Source organism: Rhinolophus sinicus, linkage group LG11 (assembly GCF_036562045.2).
Source record: "Rhinolophus sinicus isolate RSC01 linkage group LG11, ASM3656204v1, whole genome shotgun sequence".
NCBI lineage: Eukaryota > Metazoa > Chordata > Mammalia > Chiroptera > Rhinolophidae > Rhinolophus > Rhinolophus sinicus.
This window is the reverse complement of record NC_133760.1, coordinates 547,633-568,823: the sequence shown is the minus strand read 5'-3', so window position 1 is coordinate 568,823 and position 21,191 is coordinate 547,633. Positions and strand designations below refer to the sequence as shown.

The window sequence follows — 21,191 nt, the reverse complement described above, 5'->3', positions numbered from 1 at the left end:
GAGCTCGGTCTCTGGGGCCCTGAAGGAAGGTCTGGGGCTCTGTTGTCTGAGAAAGGAGCCTAGGAACTTGGGCTTCTGGGTCACAGGCTGGTGGGGGTGGGGGCATGGACTCCTGGGTCTGAGGGAGGAGGCTGGGGCCCAGATCCCTGGGTCTTGAAGGTAGAATGAGAGACTATGATGCTGGAGTCCTCAGCTCCCCAGGAGGTAGAAAGAGCAGGCCTAGGGAGAGGCTGGGTGTCGGAGGCACAGGAATCAGAGCCACAGTCCTCTTCATTGAGTTTATTAGACCGGGGCACCCCAGAGGACCTTCCATGCAGTTTCACTCCCCCAGGAGCAGGGACAGTACAGCTGTGTGGAATCCCTGTCTCTCCTGGTCTTCAACACTTCACGCCCACCCACAGCCCTTGTGCCCAAGGCCCAGGTGGGTCCCAACTTTCACCAACTCCTTCGCCCATGGTTGGCTGCTCCAGTGGGGCTGGTGTCCCCTGTGGCACTTCCAATGGAGCACACATCACCCTGGGATGTCACTGGGAGTGTCTGTCAGCTCTTTCCAGCCTGGGGCAGGGCCCTGGTGCAGAAGGAACTTGTCTCCTCATCCTCAGCACCACCCAGCCCAGGACCACACAGGAAGCCTTAGGAAATGTGTGTTAGATGAATGAATGTATGTATGGGCTAATGAATGAATAGATGAAGAGAGCTGTTGACACACACACACACACACACACACACATTCCCTCCCAAGCTAGGGAAGGTGCCCACATCAGATGTCACCTCCCTCTGCATTCTAATTGGCTGCCCTACCTGTCTCCCGACCCAGGCAGCTCCGAGAGGCAGGGCTTGGTGCAGCTGGAAGGCCTCCGGAAATTTCTTAAATGAATGGGTGAAACCTGCTCTTCATTTCACTTCACTGGATCTTCCCAGGCCTTGACAGGCTCCAGAGAGGGATTCTGAGTGAGCTTGGTGCTGGTAGCTGGCAGGGCAGCCCTGGGGATGGTCCACCTGCTCCCCCTACCCCGAATGTATGCCCCTCCCAGCCCTGGGTCTCCCCATCTTTCTCAGTATGCCTGTTGTAACAACTCTCATTTCAGTTCTGTCCACCATGTCCCTGTCTCTCCTTTCACAGAAAGGGTACAAACTTTCTTTGCTGTGGAGGTTCTTGTCACTTGCATACCAGAATGGTCTAATCTCCTTTCCCTCCCTCTTTCTTTCTCTTTCCACTCAAGCAGAGACCCAGTCCCCACCACTGCACTGCAGTGGCCTCATATCAAGGTCCCGGTATCAAAGCAACAGTCACTTCGCTCTCCCAACCTTCCTCCTGGTCTTGGGCTACCTCATGTTCCCCTTCTGCCCTGATGCACATGCCCCCAGTCTCTGGCCGGGGTCACCTCTCCATCCACACTCATCTCCTAGGTCACCTCATCCCGTCCCGCAGCTTTAAACATCTCCTATATGCTGATGTTTCCAAAACTTGTATTTCTAGCCATGACCTCTCCCCCCAGCTGTAGTCTCACATTACCAACTGGCTACCTGATACCCCACTTGGGTTTCTCAGTCATCTCTTTTAGACCATGTCCAAAAGAGGACACCCAATTCTTCCACCTCTATCCTGACTCTTTCCTGGTGGCCCCCTTTCTGAGGGTACCCAGCAGCATCCACTTAAGTGGCACATGCCCAATTAAGAGTTCCTCTTTCCCTCACTTTGGTTTCTCTTTCCCTCTCCTGCTACATCCAGTTCGCCACCACTATAAGCTCTGCTTCCAAAATCCTGTGCCCCCTTCTTCCATTGCTCTCCTGACTCCATGTGGGTCCAGGCCACCATCAGCCTGAAACGGACAAGGTTAACAGCCCTAACTCCTTACAGCCACTTTCACTCCTAAATCTATTCTCAGCACAACTTGGTTCTATTATTTTGTTTGTTTGTTTAAATAAAAATATAATCATTCAATGCTTGTGCTCATCCTATGGAGTCTAGAATAAAATTCAAGTTTCTTCCCAGGACTACAAGGCCCTACGTGATTGGCAGGATTGACCAGCCTGCGCTTCTGACCTCACCCAGATTTGCTCACGCTTGTTAACTTGCCGACCACTTCAGAGCCTCCTTGATAACCTGGGGACTTCTCTGGGCATTTGTGCTACCTGCTATGGCCAGAAAGCTTGCCCTGTCCCTTTCCTTTTCAAAACCCACATTTCTGTTCAAATGTTACCTCTGCAGGGAGGTCTTCTCAAAGCCCCTGCACCATCTTTGTCACCACATCCTGCCTAGTTTTTAAAGCAGTTCCCCAAAACTGAAATTCTCTTATTACTAATTGTTTGCCTCTCCTGTGGGTTCCAGGACAGCTGGACCTTGACTGTCTGCTCAACATAAGCATTGGGCCTAGCCTGAGTCTAGAACAGGATGGCACTCAATGACTATTTCTTGAATACTGAAAACAAGCAAGCCAAGAAATGAGTCATTCCTATACATTATACTCACTTTCAAGTCTTCATATTTCTTCCCAGGCAGATCTCTGGATCTTTCTCTGTTGTTCTATCTCTCCATCTCTGTGCGCTTTTATATCTCAGATGTCTTCTTCTTCATGCACCTTTGCATCAGTCTCTCGCCTGTCCTTTTTTCTCACCTCTCTGAATCGCCTTCCTTTTTCTCACTGACTCACCTAGTTTGGGTCTCTATTGCCCTCATCCTTCCTCCCCATCTCCCTTCCCTCGAGCCTCTCTCCATCTCTCCTCCTCCAACTCCCCTCCTATTTCTCTCCCTCTGCCCATCCTCTACTTCTTTCTTGCTTTTTGGCCCTTGGACCCTAGAAACCACTATCCCTATTGAGTTCTGCCCCCTCCTCCACCAAAGAGCCCCCTCTCCCACCAAACTTGTGTCTTTAACTCCACATCTTCATGTCCCCCTTCTCTCCATTGATCATCCCCACACCAAGTTCCAGTCTTGCTAATTTGTATTCCTTGCCCCACATTTTCCAGCATCTCTCCCTGACATTGCCTGGTGCCATTGCTGCCCACTCCCTCTATGTCCCATCTGTCTTCCCAGGGGACTAGGATCCCCTGGTGGGCAGGGCAGGGCCTGAATCATCTCTGCACTCCCAGCATCTGGCAGTACGGGGCTTGGCACCTGGGAGACCTCAGGAAATATTTGCTGAGACAATGAAGGAACACCCACCAAGCACCAGCCCTTCTGTGTCCTCAGTGACCTTCAAACTCATACTCCTCTCCACCCCCACAGCCCTTGTCCAGTTCAACTGCCCTCCTCTCACTGCACCAGTCTCATCCCAGGAGGCTCCTTTTAACACCATCTGATCCTGCCCTTAGCCTGCTCAAAGCTCTCCCATGTCTCCTCACTACCCTTAGAACATCCCAACCCCTCTGCCTGGAACTCCAGCACCTCAGACTCTGGCTTCTAGCCACTTCTCTGGGCTTACCTCTCGCCCCCACCCTGTCCCCATGCACTGCACTGTTTCACTCATTCAGGCCTTTGCCCGAGTAGTTCTTTTGCCCAAAAGCCTTCCTCACCCCTTCATCATCTGGCAGACTCCTACTCATCCTTCTGAAACCCAGGCCGGGCCTGACATTCTCCGGGAAATTTCTGAGTACTGCCCACTCCTGGCAGCTGGTCACTCTGCTGTTGAAGGTGCTCATCGTGGTAGTCCTGCCTAGGTTGTGGTGTTTAAAGGCTCCTGTAGGGTCTGCTTCATTGTTTCACCTCAGGGTATCCTGATTTTAGTGCGCTGCTGCCTGGTACATTAGCAGCTCAAAAATGTCAGCAAGTGAATGGCTGAATGAATGAATGAAACACTAATCTGTAAGTCCCAGCACCTTTCCTGCATGCCAGACACCATTCCTGTGCTTCAGTGTTTGTGCCATTATCTGCTTCCTCCCCTCCTTGTGAACTTCAAGGACCAGTGCCTGTTTGATGCTGAATTCCAGCATGTCTCTGCCTCTAACTCTCATCTCTTGAGTTCCTGCCTCCCCTTTGAACACCATTCACAATGTGCTCCTGCTGAAAGCCATTCATTTCATGGCTCCCCACTGCCCTCAGAATAATGTTTAAACTCCACAGCTAACCTAGAAGTCTCCGGTCAGTCTGGCCCTGTCTATGTCTCCAGCCTCATCTTGTTACATATGCACCTGGCTCACTACTTGGTAGCTTTCTCTGGAAGCTCCTCCTGCCCCAGGGCCTTTGCATATGCTGTTCTCTGGCTAAACACTTCCCACCAGCTTCACTTGGCTAGCTTGTCATCCTTTCAGTGTCAGATAAAATATCCCTTCCTTTCCAACTGGGTTAAGCCCCCCTGATGGAGCATTTTGTAGCACTTCGGATTTCTCATATATCCTAACTGCAACTTACTGTTGTGCAGTTTTTGATTGTCTATCTAATGCACAAGATGTAAACTCCATAAGGACATTGGGGGCCCTATTTGTCTTCCTCGCTGTGTATTCAACATTCAACACAATGTCTAGCACTTAGGTGCACAAATAAATTGCCGGTAATAAATGAAAATAGTAAACACTTGTGGAATAATGAATGAAAAAGTAAATGAATGTCCACATCCATGCCTTGTCACTCCGCCTTTCCTCACCCCTTCTCTTTACCTGTCTCTTTATATAGAGCATATAGTTTGTAGGTATAACTATATATTCGTGAGTTATGGGCCCCTCTCCAGGAGTTGGGCTGGGTTGGGAGTCCCTCCCGCCCCCCGCCAGCCCCCACATGCACACAGCAAAACATTAAAAAGAAAACATCTCAAAACTGCAAAAAACACCACAGCCCTCCCCCCTCCCCCCAACCCCACAAAAAAATAAAACATGACGTTCCCTCACACGGCCCCCTCCCTTCCCTCCCCTGACCCCTCCATCGGGGTCCCTGATCCCTGATGGGGGGATGGGGGGCCTCCCCGCGTCCGGGGGATGGGGAGGGGTCGCAGGGGTAGGGCCAGTCTCCAGCGCGCTCACGGGGAAGGAGGGAGGCACCTCCGACCCCTGGCTCCCTCGTTGCACGCGCGCCCGCGCACGCGCCCCGGCCACGCCCCCCGGCGCCCCCGGCGCGCCCCTACACCGGCGTGGTTTTCCTGTTGAGGGTGTTGGTGTTGGAGGCGGCGGTCTCCTTGGCCAGGGTCCCAGGGGTGGGCGCGGCGGGCGCTGGTGGGGCAGGTGCGGGCGCGGCTGGGGGCCCGGTTACCGTGACCGTGACGCCTCCGCCCGCATCCTTGGGGAAGGCGTTGTGCAGCGTGAGGAAGCCAGGTGCCCCCCCGCGGTCCCGCTCGGCGCCCGACCCGCCGCCTGCGCCCCCAGCCGCACCGCCGAACGCCCCACCGCCGGCCCCCGCCAGCCCCGCCGCCACGCTGCCCTTGGACGGGTCGCGGCTGAGCGTGTACATGGAGATGTCAGTGGATGCGAAGCCTGGACCCCCGGCGCCGCCGGGAGACGCGTCCCGCGACGGCGATGGCTCGCTGGAGCGGGAGCTAGAGCGGGAGCGGCGGCGGTAGCGGAAGCGGTAACTGGGCAGACGGAGGATGGCCGAGGGGCCGCTCCCGCCACTGCCGCCCGCGCCCCCGCCGGCCTTGAGCAGGTCCGAGCGAGACTGGCAGTGTGCCTCGCGGCTGCGCTCGATGTAAATGTTGACGGCCAGCACGCCGATCACCTCGGCCAGGATGAATGACAGCCCGCCAAAGTAGAAGGACCAGCCGTACGAATAGTGGTTCTTCTTTTCCTCGTCCCGCTTCGGGCCCGGCTCGCCCGCGTTGGCAGAGATGTACACGATCACGCCGATGATGTTGCTCAGGCCTAGGCGGGGACGGTCAGACGGGAGCCTCGACGCCATCCCCGCCCCGGCCCCGCCCCGCCCCGCCTCCGCCGACCTAAGCTGCGCCCCGATAATATAGGCCCCGCCGGATGGTCGGAGCCCGGTCCCAAGTGTTCTAAACTCCTCTCCAGCTGGCCCAGTTTCCGCCTCCAGGTAGCTTAGGACACTCTCCAAATGGTCCAGACTTCAACCCTTCAGGTTTAAGCCCCACCCCCAGATGGTCTAGGCCCCTGCTCTTAATGGTCCAGATGGTCACATTCCCATCCCAGGTGATCTAAACTCTAACCCAGTTGGTCTAGGTCCAGCCCCAAGATGGCCTAAGCCCCGCCCCCAGGTAGCCTCGGCCATGCCCAAATGGTCCAGACCCCACCCTGGGTGGTCCTTGGCCTGGCTAGCTCAAGCTCCCTGCCCTTGATGGTCTAAACTCCTCCTCAGCTGGTGCAGGTACCGCCCCAGATGGTCTAGGCCCTGTACTCAGATAGGGTAAGCTCCATCCCCCTGTTTAGCTAACCCCGCTCCCTGCATATGTTCACCCATCCCCAACGCACCCCCTGCTCTTTATGCTAAATCCGCCCACTTCTCTGGGTTCCACTTCTTCAAAAAAGTTCTGCCCCCTGGAATCTCCAGCACTACTCATTTTGGGTATTAAGGGGGGCTTACCCTTAACGACATGCCTCACTCGGAGTTGATCTGGATGGTTTCCTTGGACCAGCCCCACTTCTTGGATCCACTGGGATCCACAAGGTCCGCCCCGTAAAGCAGGCTCCTCTACATCTTCACCCAAATTACTTTCTCCCTCTGCAATGCCCAGCTCTGCCCCTCTATCTTCAAGACCCCAATTCTGTCTGAAGGTCCCATCCCATCTCCCAAGTTCCTCCCCTTACGTCATCAGAACCGCGGGTTTTGGAACCTAATCTCCTCGCAGGCCGGATTACGCACTAGACACCTATCTGTGCTGGGTTCACTCGCCCCAAAACGGCGCAAAGAGGACACCTACCTTCTCCAGAGGGTGACGATGGAGCTTGGGAAGAGCTTAGGCAGGCTCCTGGCCCCAGGAAGCGCCCGGGGCAAGGTGGCTTTACGCCGCGCGCGTACACACACACACACACACACACACACACTCACATACACGCGTGGCTTCGCATGTGGGCCGCCCAGGCCGGCCGCCCCTTCCCTCTGCCTCTCACCTGCTGCCACGAACAGGATCCCTGCGCCCAGAATGATGTTCCTCTTGGACTTGTAGACCCGGGAGGCCGCCACGCACACGCCCCCGAGCAGCAGCAGGATGGCGCTGAGGATGGGGAAGATGCTAGAGGCCCGGACAACTCCTGCCAGGGAGAAAGAAGAGGAGGGGGAGGGGAGTCCAGGGTGGTCAGACGCAGCCGCCTGCGCGTCTTCTCCACTTGTCCCTACCTAGTTCCCTTCCTATGTTCTAGTTATTTTGGGCTTCATTCTCTCTCCTTTTTAAAATTTCTCTATTTCTCGATCTGATTTCCTCTCTCTTTTTGTCCTTTTCTTTCTTCCTTGGTCTATTTTTCTCTCTCCTGGCATTTTATTTCTTTTTCCACTAAATCACTCTGCTTCTTTTTCTCTGAACTTGTCTCTGCGCACTCCCTCCCTTTCTTTTTCTTTCTCATACACTCCTTGCCTTCCTTTCTGTGTATTTCTTTTCTCCAGATCCCTCTATGAAATCTCTTATTTCTCTCCCCTCTCCCCTCTCCGCCTGGCTTCATCTGTCTCTCTGGGTTTTTCTTCTCTCCCTCTCTCCCTTCTCTCTGCCCCTCTCCCCTTTCCTGCCTGGCTTCATTTATAGCTCTGGGTTTCCCTTTCTCTCTCCTTTTATCTCTCTGCAATCCTTTCTATCCACCCCCCAAACCCCAGGCAAACAGATTTTACGATTTCTGAGTCTGGCTGAGGCCACAGCCAATCATAATTCAGGAATTGCCGCGTTCTCGGGGTAGTTACCAATCGCATCACATGCTTCCCCAGCCCGCTCCAGAGCTTGGCCATTCGGCGCCGCAGATTGCCTCACAGCCCAGAGATAAAAGGCCAATCGCAGCCCAGAGAGCGACAACCAGTCACAGAGCAGAGTTGCCGCCAGTGCCCAGGACAGCACGGCGGCCAACCAGCTCTCGGGATCCCCCCTCAACCCGCCCCAAGGTGAGAGGAGGGGGGGGGAGAGGGATTACCGAGCCCACCTTGGACCAAAGGATCTCAGTGTCTGGATGTGGATTGGCTAGCACATTCATCTCTGCGTGTCGATCTGAGTGACCGGCCCCTCTCCCGCCCCCGCCCTCACCCCCGCAGTCCCGGACCCCCACGTACGGAGCAGATACTCCGCGCTGTCATGGTCGTAGTCCGTGTCCTCCGGGAAATGGTTGATCTTCACGCAGACGCCTCTTTTCAACCCTGAAGCGGGGTGGGGATGATGGGGGTCTTAAGAGTTGGGGGAACCCCCGTGAGAGAAGACCCTCCCCTTCCATAAATCCCTTATCTCTCTGGACTGATTGGGAGACAGGAAGTCCTGGCTCCTGAGCCTGTCTCGGCATCTGGGACAAACTTTCAACCTCTCTGGCCTTAGTTGCCCCATGGCTTAAAAAGAAAAAAAAAGAAAAAGAAAAAAAAAATCCTCCAACACTCACTAAAAGGCCACCAGGATTTTTCCCTGAAAACCTGGGCTAGGACGCGCAGCCTCTCTGGCTTTGTTTACGCCTGTGTAAGAAAGACGTTGGTTTCAGCAACGTCAAGGCGCCCTTCTAACTCTGAACTCGTTGACGAGTCTGAAAATGCGTGGGAAAACGAAGGAGGCTGCAGAGGGCGAGGACTACATTTCCCATGAGGCCCTATGAAGTCTTGAGTCCAACTGAGTGTGTGTGTGGGGGGGGGGTGTGAGCGACCCCGGTGGGTCATGGGAGTTGTAGTCTCTTCAGTCCTGTGTCTAAGGAATGGGATTCCCAGTGTCTTACCAGGAATCCGCTGGAAGGAAATGGAATGGTTGGAGTAAGCAGAGGCACGTGAAGGGGAATGCCTGTAGGCATTCAGTCTCACCCTCTTCCTCCACCTCAGAATTCTATCCTCAGATCCGGACCTCACACCCTTTGGGAATTGATTATCTCATCTTTGAGGACAGGTCGTGTTCTAGCACATAGCTGGAGATTGATATATAAATAAGCATAAATATAAATACATCTCTTTTCCTTTCTTCTCCAAGCTCCTTCCAACCTCCATGCCTTTGCCCAGGTGTGAAACATTCCACTCACATTCTTCCTTGATCAAACACCCTACAAGTGGACAGCTCATGGAGGACCTCCGGGAAGCATTCCCTGCACTGACGGATGCACACACACTCAATCTTCCCACTCAAGTTGGGTCAGGTTCCCCCTCTGGGGTGCAGCAGCTCCCTGTGCTACCCCCTTTTTGGCATGTATCCAGTTGATTTATGAGTTTCTTCTTAGCAAGCTGAGAGTTTCTGCCAGGGTGGAGGCATGGAGTCTGATTCCTCTGTGTGTCTCTAGAATTGCCTGGCAGAAAGAAGGCCTCAAGAAATGGGTGTTGAATGAACGAATGAACCAATGAACAAATGAATGAGTATAAGGATAGCAGAAGGGCAGAGTAGAAGCAGAAGATGACAGGGAAAGGAGTGAGGATAAACACAAGGACTGGGAAGAAGGACTATAAGGCAGTGAGTAATCCCTCTAAGAGCTGACATTGTTAAGTGCTTCCTAGGAGCTCCCCAGAGTCCCATGAAACAGATAATGTTATTGGCGTCGTGCAGAGGCCAAACATTGGGAATCGGAGTCCCACTGCTTGATAATGAAGCCCAGCTTCATCACATCCTTATTCTGTAACCTTGTTGGCATTACTTAGGACAACTTGCTTCAGTTCCTTCACATAGAGAAAGGGAATAATAAGACCTACCCCATGGGGTTGACGTGAGGATTGAATCCAGGTAAAGAGATTTAGCACTTTGCCTGGATCACAACTAAGTGGTCGGTCATTCAGTCAACATGCCCATTGTCCAGATGAGGAAACAGAGGCACAGAAAGGGTTCAATTCACAGCTGGTGGATGGTAGAAGCAGATTCAAACACATAGCAGTTTGCCCTACTTGGATGTAAGCATATGTGCTGTTCACCACTGTGTCCCCAGCCTCTAGGACAATGCCTAGCATATAATAAGTACTTAATAAATATTTTTATGCAAGAAAGATTGAACGGGCCAACAAGCACATGAAAAGATGCTCAACATCACTAATCGTGAGGGAAATGCAGACCAAAATCACAATGAGATACCACCTCATACCCATTAGGATGGCTACTATACAAATTAATTATTTAATTAAGTGTTGACGAGGATATGGAGAAATTGGGACCCTTGTGCACTGTTGGTGGGCATGTAAAGTGGTGCAGTCATTATGGAAAATAGTATGGAAGTTCCTCAAAAAATTAAAAACAGGATTACTATACAATCCAGCATTTCCACTTTGGGGTATATACTCAAAATAATTGAAAGCAGGGTCTCTAAGAAATATTTGTACACCCATTTTCATAGCAGCATTATTCACAATGGCCAAAAGCAACCCAAATGTCCATCAATGGATGAGTGAATAAACAAAAGGTGGCCTATACACTCAATGGAATATTATCCAGCTGTAAAAAAGAAGGAAATTCTGACACGTGCTACAACATGGATGACACTTGAGGACATTATGTTCAGTGCAATAAGCCAGTCACAAAAAAACAAATACTACATGATTCCACTCCTATGACATACCTACAGGAGAAAATTCATAGAGACAGAAAGTAGAATGGTGGTTGCCAGGAGCTGGAAGGAGAGGAAATGGGGAATTATTGTTTAAGGAGACAGAGTTTCAGTTTTGCAAGATAAGAAGAGATCTGGAAATGGATGGTGGTGATGGTTGCACAACAATGTAAATATACTTAACACCACTAAACTGTACACTTAAAAATAGTTCAAATGATAAATTTTATGTTATGTGCATTTTATCACAATTTTTTAAAAAGAAAGAATGAATGAATATACACCTCTTAAGTACAAACTCTTACCCATCAGCACATCCAGTATGGTGTGTAGGTAAGATTGAGGGTTCAAGTCCTCTCCTTTCCTGAATGGGATCCAGTACTTCTCTCACAACATTAGTGATAATTCAATGAGATTGAGCATGGAGAGTACACAGCATGCAGACTCCGTCAGCAAATCAGTGGTGACAGCAGGAATGATAACTAGTACTTCCTGAGGGCTAACCACACACCAGGCACTGCTCCAAGCAGTTGACAGAGATTAACGCACTTAATACTTATGACAAATCCTAGGGGCCCAAAGCAACAACAGGTCCCCTGCTTTACAGGAGAGGAAACTGAGGCATGGGGTGAAAGAAGCTGCTGAGACCCATGCAAACGGTAAGTCATGGGGAAGCAAGAGTAGCTGGGCTTCCAAGGTGAAGCGTGTTGGCTTTGGTGGCTACAAGGACGGACTCTGGACTCACATGCCAGGGCTACCCTGAGCCTCTGTGTCCTCATGACCTTATAGCATTTGATAAGAGTCAGTGAAATACACCATCAAATGAAGGACACTCGGGGGTTAGGGGGCATCCTCTGTGTGTTATATGACTTGATTGAGCTGGGACTTTCCATGTGTGGCGATGGCAGTGAGGTGTCCCCGAGGGTCTCAGGGAGCCTGCCTCACACAGACCTGGGTAGACTGGAGTGAAGGCAGAATGGGCTGCATTAAGGACACGTGAAGAAGAGGGTTCCAGCAGGCTCTGCCCCTTACATGTTGGGTGACTATGTGGCTGTCTCCCTACCCCTTTCTGGCCATTAGCTTCTTGCTCTGACAAACACGAGAGATAATAATACCTTCCCCTGGTACAGTTAAGAGTGGGATAACTCCACGAGATAATAAGGCATGCAAAGTGCTGAGCACAGGAGCTTTGTATAGTCGGCTTGAATAAATGGGCTCTGGGTCTCAGTTGTTATGTAATGAGTAAGGACCTGGGATTGTGCCTGAGATCCCTGGGGAGGGATCAGATCAATACAGATGCCACCAGCCCTGGGTGGCTCTTGGGCACTTGAAACTTGGCAATTGAGATGAGCTGTGAGTGTAAATTACTCACTGATTTCAGACTTAGTATGAAAAAATTGCGTATTTCATTAATAATTTTTTATATTGATTACATATTAAAATGATAAGATTTTGGCTCTGCTGGGTTAAATAAAATATATTGTTAACCTTTATATGAGTGTATTATATTGTTTAAATGATATTCATTTACTTTTTCCTGTTTACTTGTTTTAATGTAACTACTAGAAAAATTTAAATCATGTATGCCGTCTGTGTGGTGTTTCTGTTGGGATGTGCTGGACAAGACCCTGGGACTTCTGGATTATCAAGGAGCAGGTCATCTGGATTCCGAATAATAATAAGAACTACACAATATAAACTGCAGTGTAAGGGGAGGCCCTTACACTGTGCCTGCTAGCCTTTTAAATGCTTTACACATACTAACTAATTGACCCCCTCCATAACCCTGTGGTTAGGGGCTGTTCTAATCCCCATTTCACCAAAGATGGGAAAAAGGCACAGAAACGTGAAATACATGGCTCAAGGTCACCATGCTGTGTGTAGCAGACAGGAGATAAACCCGACCACTACATTCTCCTGAGTCTGTCAGAGATGGGGATGGACCCCAAGAATTCCCGGGGACACAGTGCCTTCAGTAGGAAGTGGCTCAATGGGACCAAATTCTACACTCCTGGATCCCCCCAATGGGCTGGAGGTTGGTGGATGTGTTGCTTTGTTCCCCTAGGAAACAAAACAGACCTGGATTCAAATCCGGACTCTACTGTGCATTAGCTGTGTGACCTTGGGAAAATTGTTTCATTTCCCTGAACCTCAGCTTCCATTTCTAGCACTTGGGGATTTAATAGTACATACTGCACAGGGCTCTTGTGAGCATTCAGTGACAAATGAATGACAATTATGGTAACAAGAAAGTCAGCCTGCATGCACCCCCTCCTTATGACACTTCCTTTGCCTTCTGGGACACCCTCTTCCTCATTTCACCCAAACCTCTGTGGCCACTCCTTTCTCACCTCTTTCTGCTGGCTTCTCATCTTTTTGATTGTCTTTTAATGGTGGACTAGCTCAGCTTGCAGCCCTTCAACTAATTTTTTGCTGTCTCTTCTCATTCTCATCCATTCATATGCCAGACCCCCAGTTTGTATCTAGCCAAGACTGTCCCCTGAACTCTGGCCTCATATCATATTGCTGACAGCCTAGATCAAGGGTCTGCAAACTGCGGCCCATGGGCCAAACCCAGTGAAAAGTGGTTTTACATTTTTTTAATGATTGAAAAAATATCAAGAGAGTATTTTGTGGCAAGTGAAAATAAAACTCAAATGTCAGTGTCTGTAAGTGGAACACAACCTTGGTCATTCACTCACATGTCATCTCTGGTTGCTTTCAGTCACGGTCGTGACAGACTGTATGCTGCACAAAGCCTAAATTATTGACTGTATGGCACGTTACAGGCCCTTTACCTGCTCACTGCTGTCCTAGGTGATGATATATATAATAGGCATTTTAAACTCAACACTTCCAAAACTGAGCTCAGGATCGCCCTCCTTATACTAAATTAGATGAGAGAAACAAGAATAAAGAAAATGAAATACCTGCTGTGCCATCTTATGAACGCCCCCAGGCCCCATTCTCAAGCGCTCAGGCCGCTGTCTTAGAGACGTGATTCCCTACCACAGGTAATTGTATTCCTAGTCTAGAGACAGTTGTCACAACTGGGAGGTGCTACTCGCATTTGGAAGGTAGAGGCAGGATGCTGCTAAATACCCTACAATACCCAGGACAGCCCCCCACAACATGCAAATACCATCCCAGAATGCTACCCACTCCGAGGCTGAGAAACGCTGCTTTAGAGATGCCCCAGCTCTTCTCTCTCATACCCCGTAACTGCCCCGCCAGGAACTCCTGCCCGCTGTTGCTTTGGAATCTGGTCTGCATTCAAACCACTTCCCAAACTCCAGCACTCGAGCCCCTGACAAGCCCCCTCCCGCTTTCCCTCTTGCCTTCCCCTTAATTTCCCAACACAGCAGCAACAGGCATCCTGGGAAAGTCTAAACCAGCTCACATCACGCCTCTGCTCGAGAAGCTGCGATGCAGAAAGCAAAAGACCCTGCTGAACCACTAGGACATATGAGCTCAGGGCCCTCCTACCTGGTCCCCCGAACGCACCCTGCCCAGCCACTCAGCTTCCCTGTGGCCTTACCTCAGAACCTTTGCTCTGGCTCCTTCTCTAGCCCGAAGCCTGCTCCTGCAGGCAGCCCCATGGCCCCATCTCTCACTTCCTGCAGACCTCTACTCACGTCACCTCCCAAGCCTCCTTCAACACGATTTCACACGCTCACCCTCACACTTCCATATCTCCTCTTTAGCTCTTTTTCCTCCTTGGCACTTAGTTCTATCTAACACCCTAAATGTTTAATTATTTCTTTTATTATCTGTTCCTCTCTCTAGAATATGACATAAAAACAGGGATTTTTTTTTTGTCTGCCCTTTTTTTTTCCCACTGCTGTAGTCCCAGAATCAAGAATAGTTCCTGGCACATAGTATGCACTTAATAAATATTGGTTGTTGAATGAATGAATGAATGAATTAATTAATTAATTAATTAATGGCAGTCTTACTCTGTGCCCTACGCTGCCCTAGGGGTTGCAGGATGCAAGCCAGCCCACTTTGCTCTGTGCCTGGTGCTCAATCAGACCAGTGAAGGAACCTGAAGTCAAATACTCACGGAGGCAAAAAGTAACACAATGAGAGAAGTGGTCAAAATGTGAAGCAATAGGGAGCCAAGGCGGCTACGGGGAAACGGAAACCCCATGTCTAATCTGAGGAAGCAGCTGCTACTCAGATCCAGACCATCGTGGCCACTGCAGAATGCAGGCCCTGTGCTGTCAGTACTTCCATTAGTTCAAAAGAAGTCGGAAATCGATTTTCAATGTGAAATCTCCCTATTTTTAAATGTTGGCAACTGATTCAGATTTGGGTTTCAGTTTGAAACACTCCACATGCCAAACAAAGCATATCTGCAAGTCCCTTCCATCAGACCTGAGTTCTCTTGACTCTGCCCCTTCCACAGCTGAGTGACCTTGGGCAAGTGGCTTAACCTTTTTGAGCCTCAGTTTTCTCATCCCTAACAGGAGAGTGGCACCCAGCTCACAGGATTAAATGAGATAATAACATTCCCTGCTCATCATAAGTGCTCTCAGCACAACACAGGAGGAGAGGATGGAAAAAAGAGGGGCGAAAAGGAGAAGTGGAGGGATATCAGTCTTTTTGGTGCCCAAGGGGGAGTTTGGGGATTGGCTAGTCCCTCTCAGTATTGTAGATGGGCTCTGAGGAAGTCCACAGGAGTGAAAAGATAGCAGTCACCCAGGGGACAGATGCAGAGGGATCTAGCAGGAGAGAGGCTGTGACAGAGAGAGTAGGACCAGGGGGAAAACAGAGATGGAGGTTAGAAAAGGAAGTGGGACCAAAGAGCAAGGAGATCTGGAAGGAGGAAGACAACAAAGAAGGCTGGGATGGAGGAAAGATGACACAGCCATCGGGAAGGTGAGGGGGGCTAAGGAGCAGGGTGGCAGTTGGAAGAAGTCCTGATGGGGGACCTGATGGGGAGCGGCGGGCAAGGCCAGAAGGAAAAGCATCAGGCAAGAAAAGAGGAGAGGGCTATGAGGTATGGCACGCAGGGCATGACATGTGAGGGGAGAGACCTCCACAGTGCGGCAAAGGGTTGGAGGAGATGGGGAAGGGGCTGTGAATGGGGGCACTCAGAGAACTGGGGTAGGATGTGGGAAGAGAGAAAATGCAATGGGGCATGAAGCAGGGGCGATGGGGGCCGTCTTAGAGGAGGGAGGTCAAGAGAAATGGTGAGAGGGCAGCAGGGAGAAGCATATGAGAGGGCTGAGTGGAGGCAATGAGGCAGAGAGAACCCATGTGAGCAAGACGTGAGAGGGAGGAACGAGAGGGGAACAGAAATACTAATGAAGGAAAGAAGATAAGGGGGTTCAGAGGGGCGGAGGCAGCAAGTGCAGACACGGAGGGAGGCCTGAATGGGGTTCACCTAGGGGGGGATTCAGACGAAGGCCAGGATGCAGAGTTGAAAGGATGGAGAGGGGTTACCGGGGAGCCTGAGTGGGGAGCAGCAGGAGAAGAAGGGCCACCCATAGGGACCACTGGGGAGATTCAGGAGAGGCGCGGGAGGGGCTCAATGGAGGGGCACAGCGGGCCCCCACCTACCTTCCAGGCAGCAGATCCTCCAAAGGCCCGAATGGGTGAGGCCGCCGGGGTCCTTCTTCTCCGAGGAGCCGCCGCCCCCTCGGTGGGGCGGCCCGTCGTCGCTGGCCGTCAGGTTGGTGGTGTTGCAGATGAGAGCGCGCGTGTACAGCCAGTAGTCGGTGCTGATGGCAATGGTCATGAGGCCGAAGGCGGCAAAGGCGCCCACGGTTGTCAGCAGTACCTGCACCCCTTTCTCACACCACAGGCCCCTCTCTTCGTTCCAGCGCTTCAGCGACTCCAGTTTGACCACGGGCAGCCGGGGGGCCGTGGGCCACCACCGGGGCAGCGGGGGCGGGGCCGTGCCGGCGGTTGGGGGGGGTCACAGCGCAGGCAGAAGTAGGGGGGCCTGGGCCCAGTGGGGCTGGGGAGGGGGAGGCGAGGACGAGGCTCGGCCGGCAGGGGTCAGAGGGCAGCCATGGTCACCAGCTGGTGGAGGGCAGGCAGCAACAGAAAGGGTTAGACCAGGAGGCACCAGTACCTTCGCCAGCCTCCCTAGGCCCCCCACTCCAAAAAGAACCCCACTATTTCCTTGGTTGAACAGACTACTTCCACTATGCTTCCCACTGCCTCCCGTTCTGTGAAAAATCTCCCTCTGCCCAGGAAGTCTTCCCACTAACCCCATTCCCAGAAATAGCCCCACAATCCCTGACACTCTAGAACACTCCTCCAGCCCCCTCCAGCCCCCTCCTGCTCCTCCCCTCTGGTCAGTGCCCTCACCACTGGGAAAGCCCTCCCTCACTCCAACCTCCCTCCCCCCCACCCTGTGCTCCTCCTCCCAAGGCCTTGTCTGCTTCTTCCTCTCCTACAAGACCCCCATCACCATTCTCCTCAGACATTTCTACTTGCTTCCTGTGTTCCAGACAAGTTCCACCTCTTCACCTACTGGGTCCCCTATCCAAGAAGCATAAACCCTTCAATCTCTCTTCAGCTAAACAGAAAATCTTCCCAAGAATTCTCACTGTTTGCACAACCTGCAAGAACCACATGGTTGCCAGCACTACCACCTCCCCCCCAAACACATCATCTCCTCTGCCTGGGAACCCCCTTCCCTGAGCAAAGACTGAGAACCCCTCAGTCTTTGGACCAAGGTTCTAAACCTCCAATGCACCTTGAAAAGGTCACCAGAGGTCCTTTCAAGATACTGATACCTGAGTCCCACCTGAGAAATTCTTATTTCTAGTCTGGCGTGACCCTGAGCATCTGAGCTTTCAAAAGCTCCCTGGGGGATTTTAATGGGCAACTAACACTACATTGGACTAACTGGTAGAGAAGAATACCGCCCATCTCCATCACATCCCCTCTAACAGTGCCCAAGATCTCCCTTGGACTATCCCCATCCCCTACTATGTCTTTGACTCAAGAAAACCCCCCCACTCTTTCCTTTGCTTGAAGAAGTCTTCTGAATCTGGCCCCTGCTATCTCTACAGCTTAGACAAACTCATCATGACCATCACTTTCTCCTTCTGCATTAAGAAAAATTTCTTCCATGAGCTCCATGGCATTTTCTACCTATAGGAATCCCTTCCTCCAGACCCTCAAGTCCTCTGCATTCAGAATCTCCCAAGCTGGCCTGTAGCCCACTGCTGTCTAAGGAAATCCACCCCACCCACTCTTCTGCCCTTCCACCATCTCCCACTCCTCCAACCCCCACCCCAGGGCAAACCTCCTTATCTCATCACACCGGATAACCCCCCCCCACTCGAGATCTCCCCAACTCACTTGGACCTCCCACTCTCTCTTCGTGTTACAAGAACCTTCCCCCCCTTTGCCCTGACTTCTTTATATCATGAAGAATCCCCTTTACTCCTGCCCTCTTCTCCACTCACTCTGACCCCCAGCATCTCATCTACTCAGGAAAATCCCCTTCCTGCCCCCAGACTTCCCTTCTTGGGAACACCCCCAGGACTCCCCCTACTATATCACCTGTACAGGAACATACATTGTACATGCATTTTCTTCCAAATTTATAAAGAATCCCTCCATAGACAGTGCCCCTCAGGAAAATAATGATCTACGAGACTACAATTCTCTCTCAGTTAGGAATAATTTCCCACTCTGCACCCCTCCCCCCAGTGTCCATTCATTTCCCTCTTCCAAAGAAGTACCACCACCACATCCCCAGCCCTGCCTTCTGTCCCTTACCCCAACCTTCCTTCTAGGCATGTGTCTTTTACCTGCTTCCACCACTCACTCTTTCCTAGACTTTGTCCCTAAGCCCCCTATTATAGTTAAAAGCCTGGAAGCCATAGAAGGGGAAGAAAACTACGCAGGGTCCCAGTACCAGGTGACCTTGGCCTCTTCTGTCCCCATCAGCTGGCCCCCACTAGGTCTGCTCCAAGGAGGGGCAGTTAAAAAAGGTTGTCTATGGGGGGTGTCTCTATGGCAACTGGGCCCAGTGCCCCACACATGTGTTCCCTCCCCCACCTCAATTCCTGCCTGCCCATAAGCAGTCCCTACCCCAGCCCCATCTATCAGACACTGGACACTGACACCCCAGCCTCCCTCTCCTTGCTGTTGGCCCCTTCCTCTCTTTCCTCTCCAAGCATACGCTGAGTTTCCTCTCCTCTCCATCTCTGGGCCTCTTCTCTCCGGATCTGTGCCCCTCACCACCAGCACCACCACCTCCACTGTCCTAGCAAATTTCTGCTCCCACCCAGGTGAGCCTGTGACCTCAGGATGTACCCTTCCCCCTGCTGGGCCCCCTACAACCCAAGATCAGGAGGAAATGGAAACAGGAAATAAATGAAGGAAATTCTTCATCAAAAAAAGATTTGAAGACCTTTTCTGTTGTCAATTTGGGGGGCAATCTGTTTGGCTTTAGGGGCTGTTCCTTTAGTCCGTCTGTCAGCAGCAGCAAAGGAGGAGGGAGCAGGGGACCCCCAATTCTAAAGCTTCCGGATATGACAGGGGTCACCATCCCTTCTCCCTCTGAAGGGGACCAGCTCCTTCCTCCAGAACTAGGGGATCACAAACCCTTCATTCTACATCCACCCACCTCCGATTAATAAAAAGATCTGTCTCACCTCTGTTAATGATAGGTCAATTCTCCGATGCACTGGGGAGGGGATGATGAGCCCCCCTGTCGGCACCCCCCCAGAAAAACCCTTGTGGTTCCCAATTCTCACTGGTCCCCCTCCCCCAACAACGAGGGACCCAGGCGTCCGATCAGATTGGGGGTGGAGGTGAGGAGGCGTAGGGGGGATGGGGGTGCTGAGGTGGGAGGGGAGGCTGAGGAGCAGCTCTGAGCCCTGGCCCCAAGGGAGTGGGGGGGTCAGGATGGGGGAAAAAAGGTGAGGAGACAATTTGGTTCTCGTGTCGCTGGGTAAAGTGCGGAGCTGGAGGACGAGAGAGGGAGGGAGGAGGGAGGGAGGGGGAGGGGGAGCCGCTGAGGATGGGGGAGCCACAGAGTAGAGATGGCTGGGGGGGACGAAAATGATTGGGAGGGCAGGGTCTGGGTGGCAGAAGGAAGCTGGGGAAAAAGAGAGAGACCCGAAAAGGGAGGGAGAGAGACAAGGAGAAGCGGAAAGAGAGAGACCCGGAGACTGGGAAACAGAAACGGGGGAGGGAGAAATTTGGGGGAGGCAGTGACTGGTAGCAGAAGGAAGTTGGAAAGATACACACACAGAGAGAGAAATATCCAGAGAGAGAAGGGGTCAGAGACAGAGAACCCAAAGAGAGAAACCAAGAGACTGGGGGGAAGGTGGGGGATGGGGAAGGGTTGGAGTAAGGGAGAGGAGGAGGGGACAGGGTCTGGGTAACAGAAAGAAAGAAGAGACAGTGAGAGAGTCATCCAGAGAGGGGGGAGAGACAGATGGGGAGGCACAGAGAGAGACTGAGAGGATGGGGGAGAGAGAGAGAAATAAAGGGGGGAAAGAAAGTGAAGATGGGGCAAGGTCTTAGCAGAGAAAGATGCTTTAGAAAGAGAAAAGGAGAGAGAGAGGGAGAGAGGGAGAGAGAGAGAGAGAAAGAGAGAAAGTATGAGAGAAATTTTGGGGAGAGGGGTCTGAGTGTCAGAAGGTGCCTGGAGACAGAAAGGCAGGTACAAAAGGAAAGAGAGAGACTCAAAGAGAGAGACAGGAGGATAGAGACTGTGAATGGGAAAGAAAGAGAGCCAGGGAATGAGAGACAGAGATAGAGACCCAGGAGGCATCAAAAGGAAAGTGGAGAAAAATTGGAGAGGAGCCAGGCTCAGAGGAATGAAGGAGGTCAGAGAGAAAGGACACCCCGGCCTCCTTCCCCACTCGCATCCTCAGCCCCTGATCCCTACCCCCATCCCCATTTCAAAGCCACCACCCCCACCCCCACTAGCCTCCATCTCTCCACAGCATCGCTTGCCGCTGCCACCGCCTCTTCCTGTCGTCATAGCAACAGGATCCAGGCGCCCAGCCAAGGCTGGCAGCAGCGGCCGGAAATGAGGGGAGGGCCTTTTAAAAAGGACCCCAGGAGCTCTCCCCTTTCTGGAAATCCAAGGGAAAACTCAACTTCTCCGTGTCTTCCCACTCCCACCACACCCCCTCAAATGGCAGGGGCAAAAATCCCCTGAAAATAAAATTATATTACATTAAATTTACAAGGATAGCAAGTCTTTTGAGTTTCACCAACATTTTTTTTTCTTTTTACCCCCTCCCCACCCCTAACTCAGAGTTTGAGTCCCCCAAGATGGGGATGGGAATGAGGAGAAAAATAGGATGCAAGAAGCTTGGGTGGAAATAAGTCTGAAAGAAATCTGTCTGGGGTTAGGTAGGAGGGCCATGACACAATTCTGAGAAGAGTTACGAGTAGCCAGTGGGTAGGGAGTGGACAACTTGAGGTAGAAAATCAGATGAGAGCAGAAAGTTTGGTCTTGGGTTCAAATCTCAGAGATGCCCCATGTGTGTAAACTTGGACAAAACATTTCCTCTCTTCTAGACTCAGTTATCGTGGGGGGAGGAACTGCCTCCAATTAAATGAGAACATTGATGAGAAGGGGTCTTTGCTCACTGTTCTAGACTGTGTCCTCAGGCAAACGCTGTCAAATATGC

At 51.7% G+C, this 21,191-nt stretch overlaps 1 protein-coding gene across 1 annotated transcript; it reads right to left on the bottom strand.

Moving 5' to 3' along the window:
* Window positions 1-264: 264 nt before the first annotated feature.
* On the bottom strand, window positions 265-20,491 carry CACNG8 (calcium voltage-gated channel auxiliary subunit gamma 8). The gene is made up of 5 exons (XM_074315954.1): window positions 19,194-20,491; window positions 16,132-16,596; window positions 8,132-8,215; window positions 6,994-7,134; window positions 265-5,787 (listed from the first exon to the last, which is right to left on the bottom strand). The coding sequence occupies exons 2-5, from the start codon at window positions 16,307-16,309 to the stop codon at window positions 5,054-5,056; spliced, it is 1,137 nt and encodes a 378-aa protein (XP_074172055.1). The 5' UTR covers window positions 16,310-16,596; window positions 19,194-20,491; the 3' UTR covers window positions 265-5,053.
* Between the last annotated feature and the right edge of the window lie 700 nt (window positions 20,492-21,191).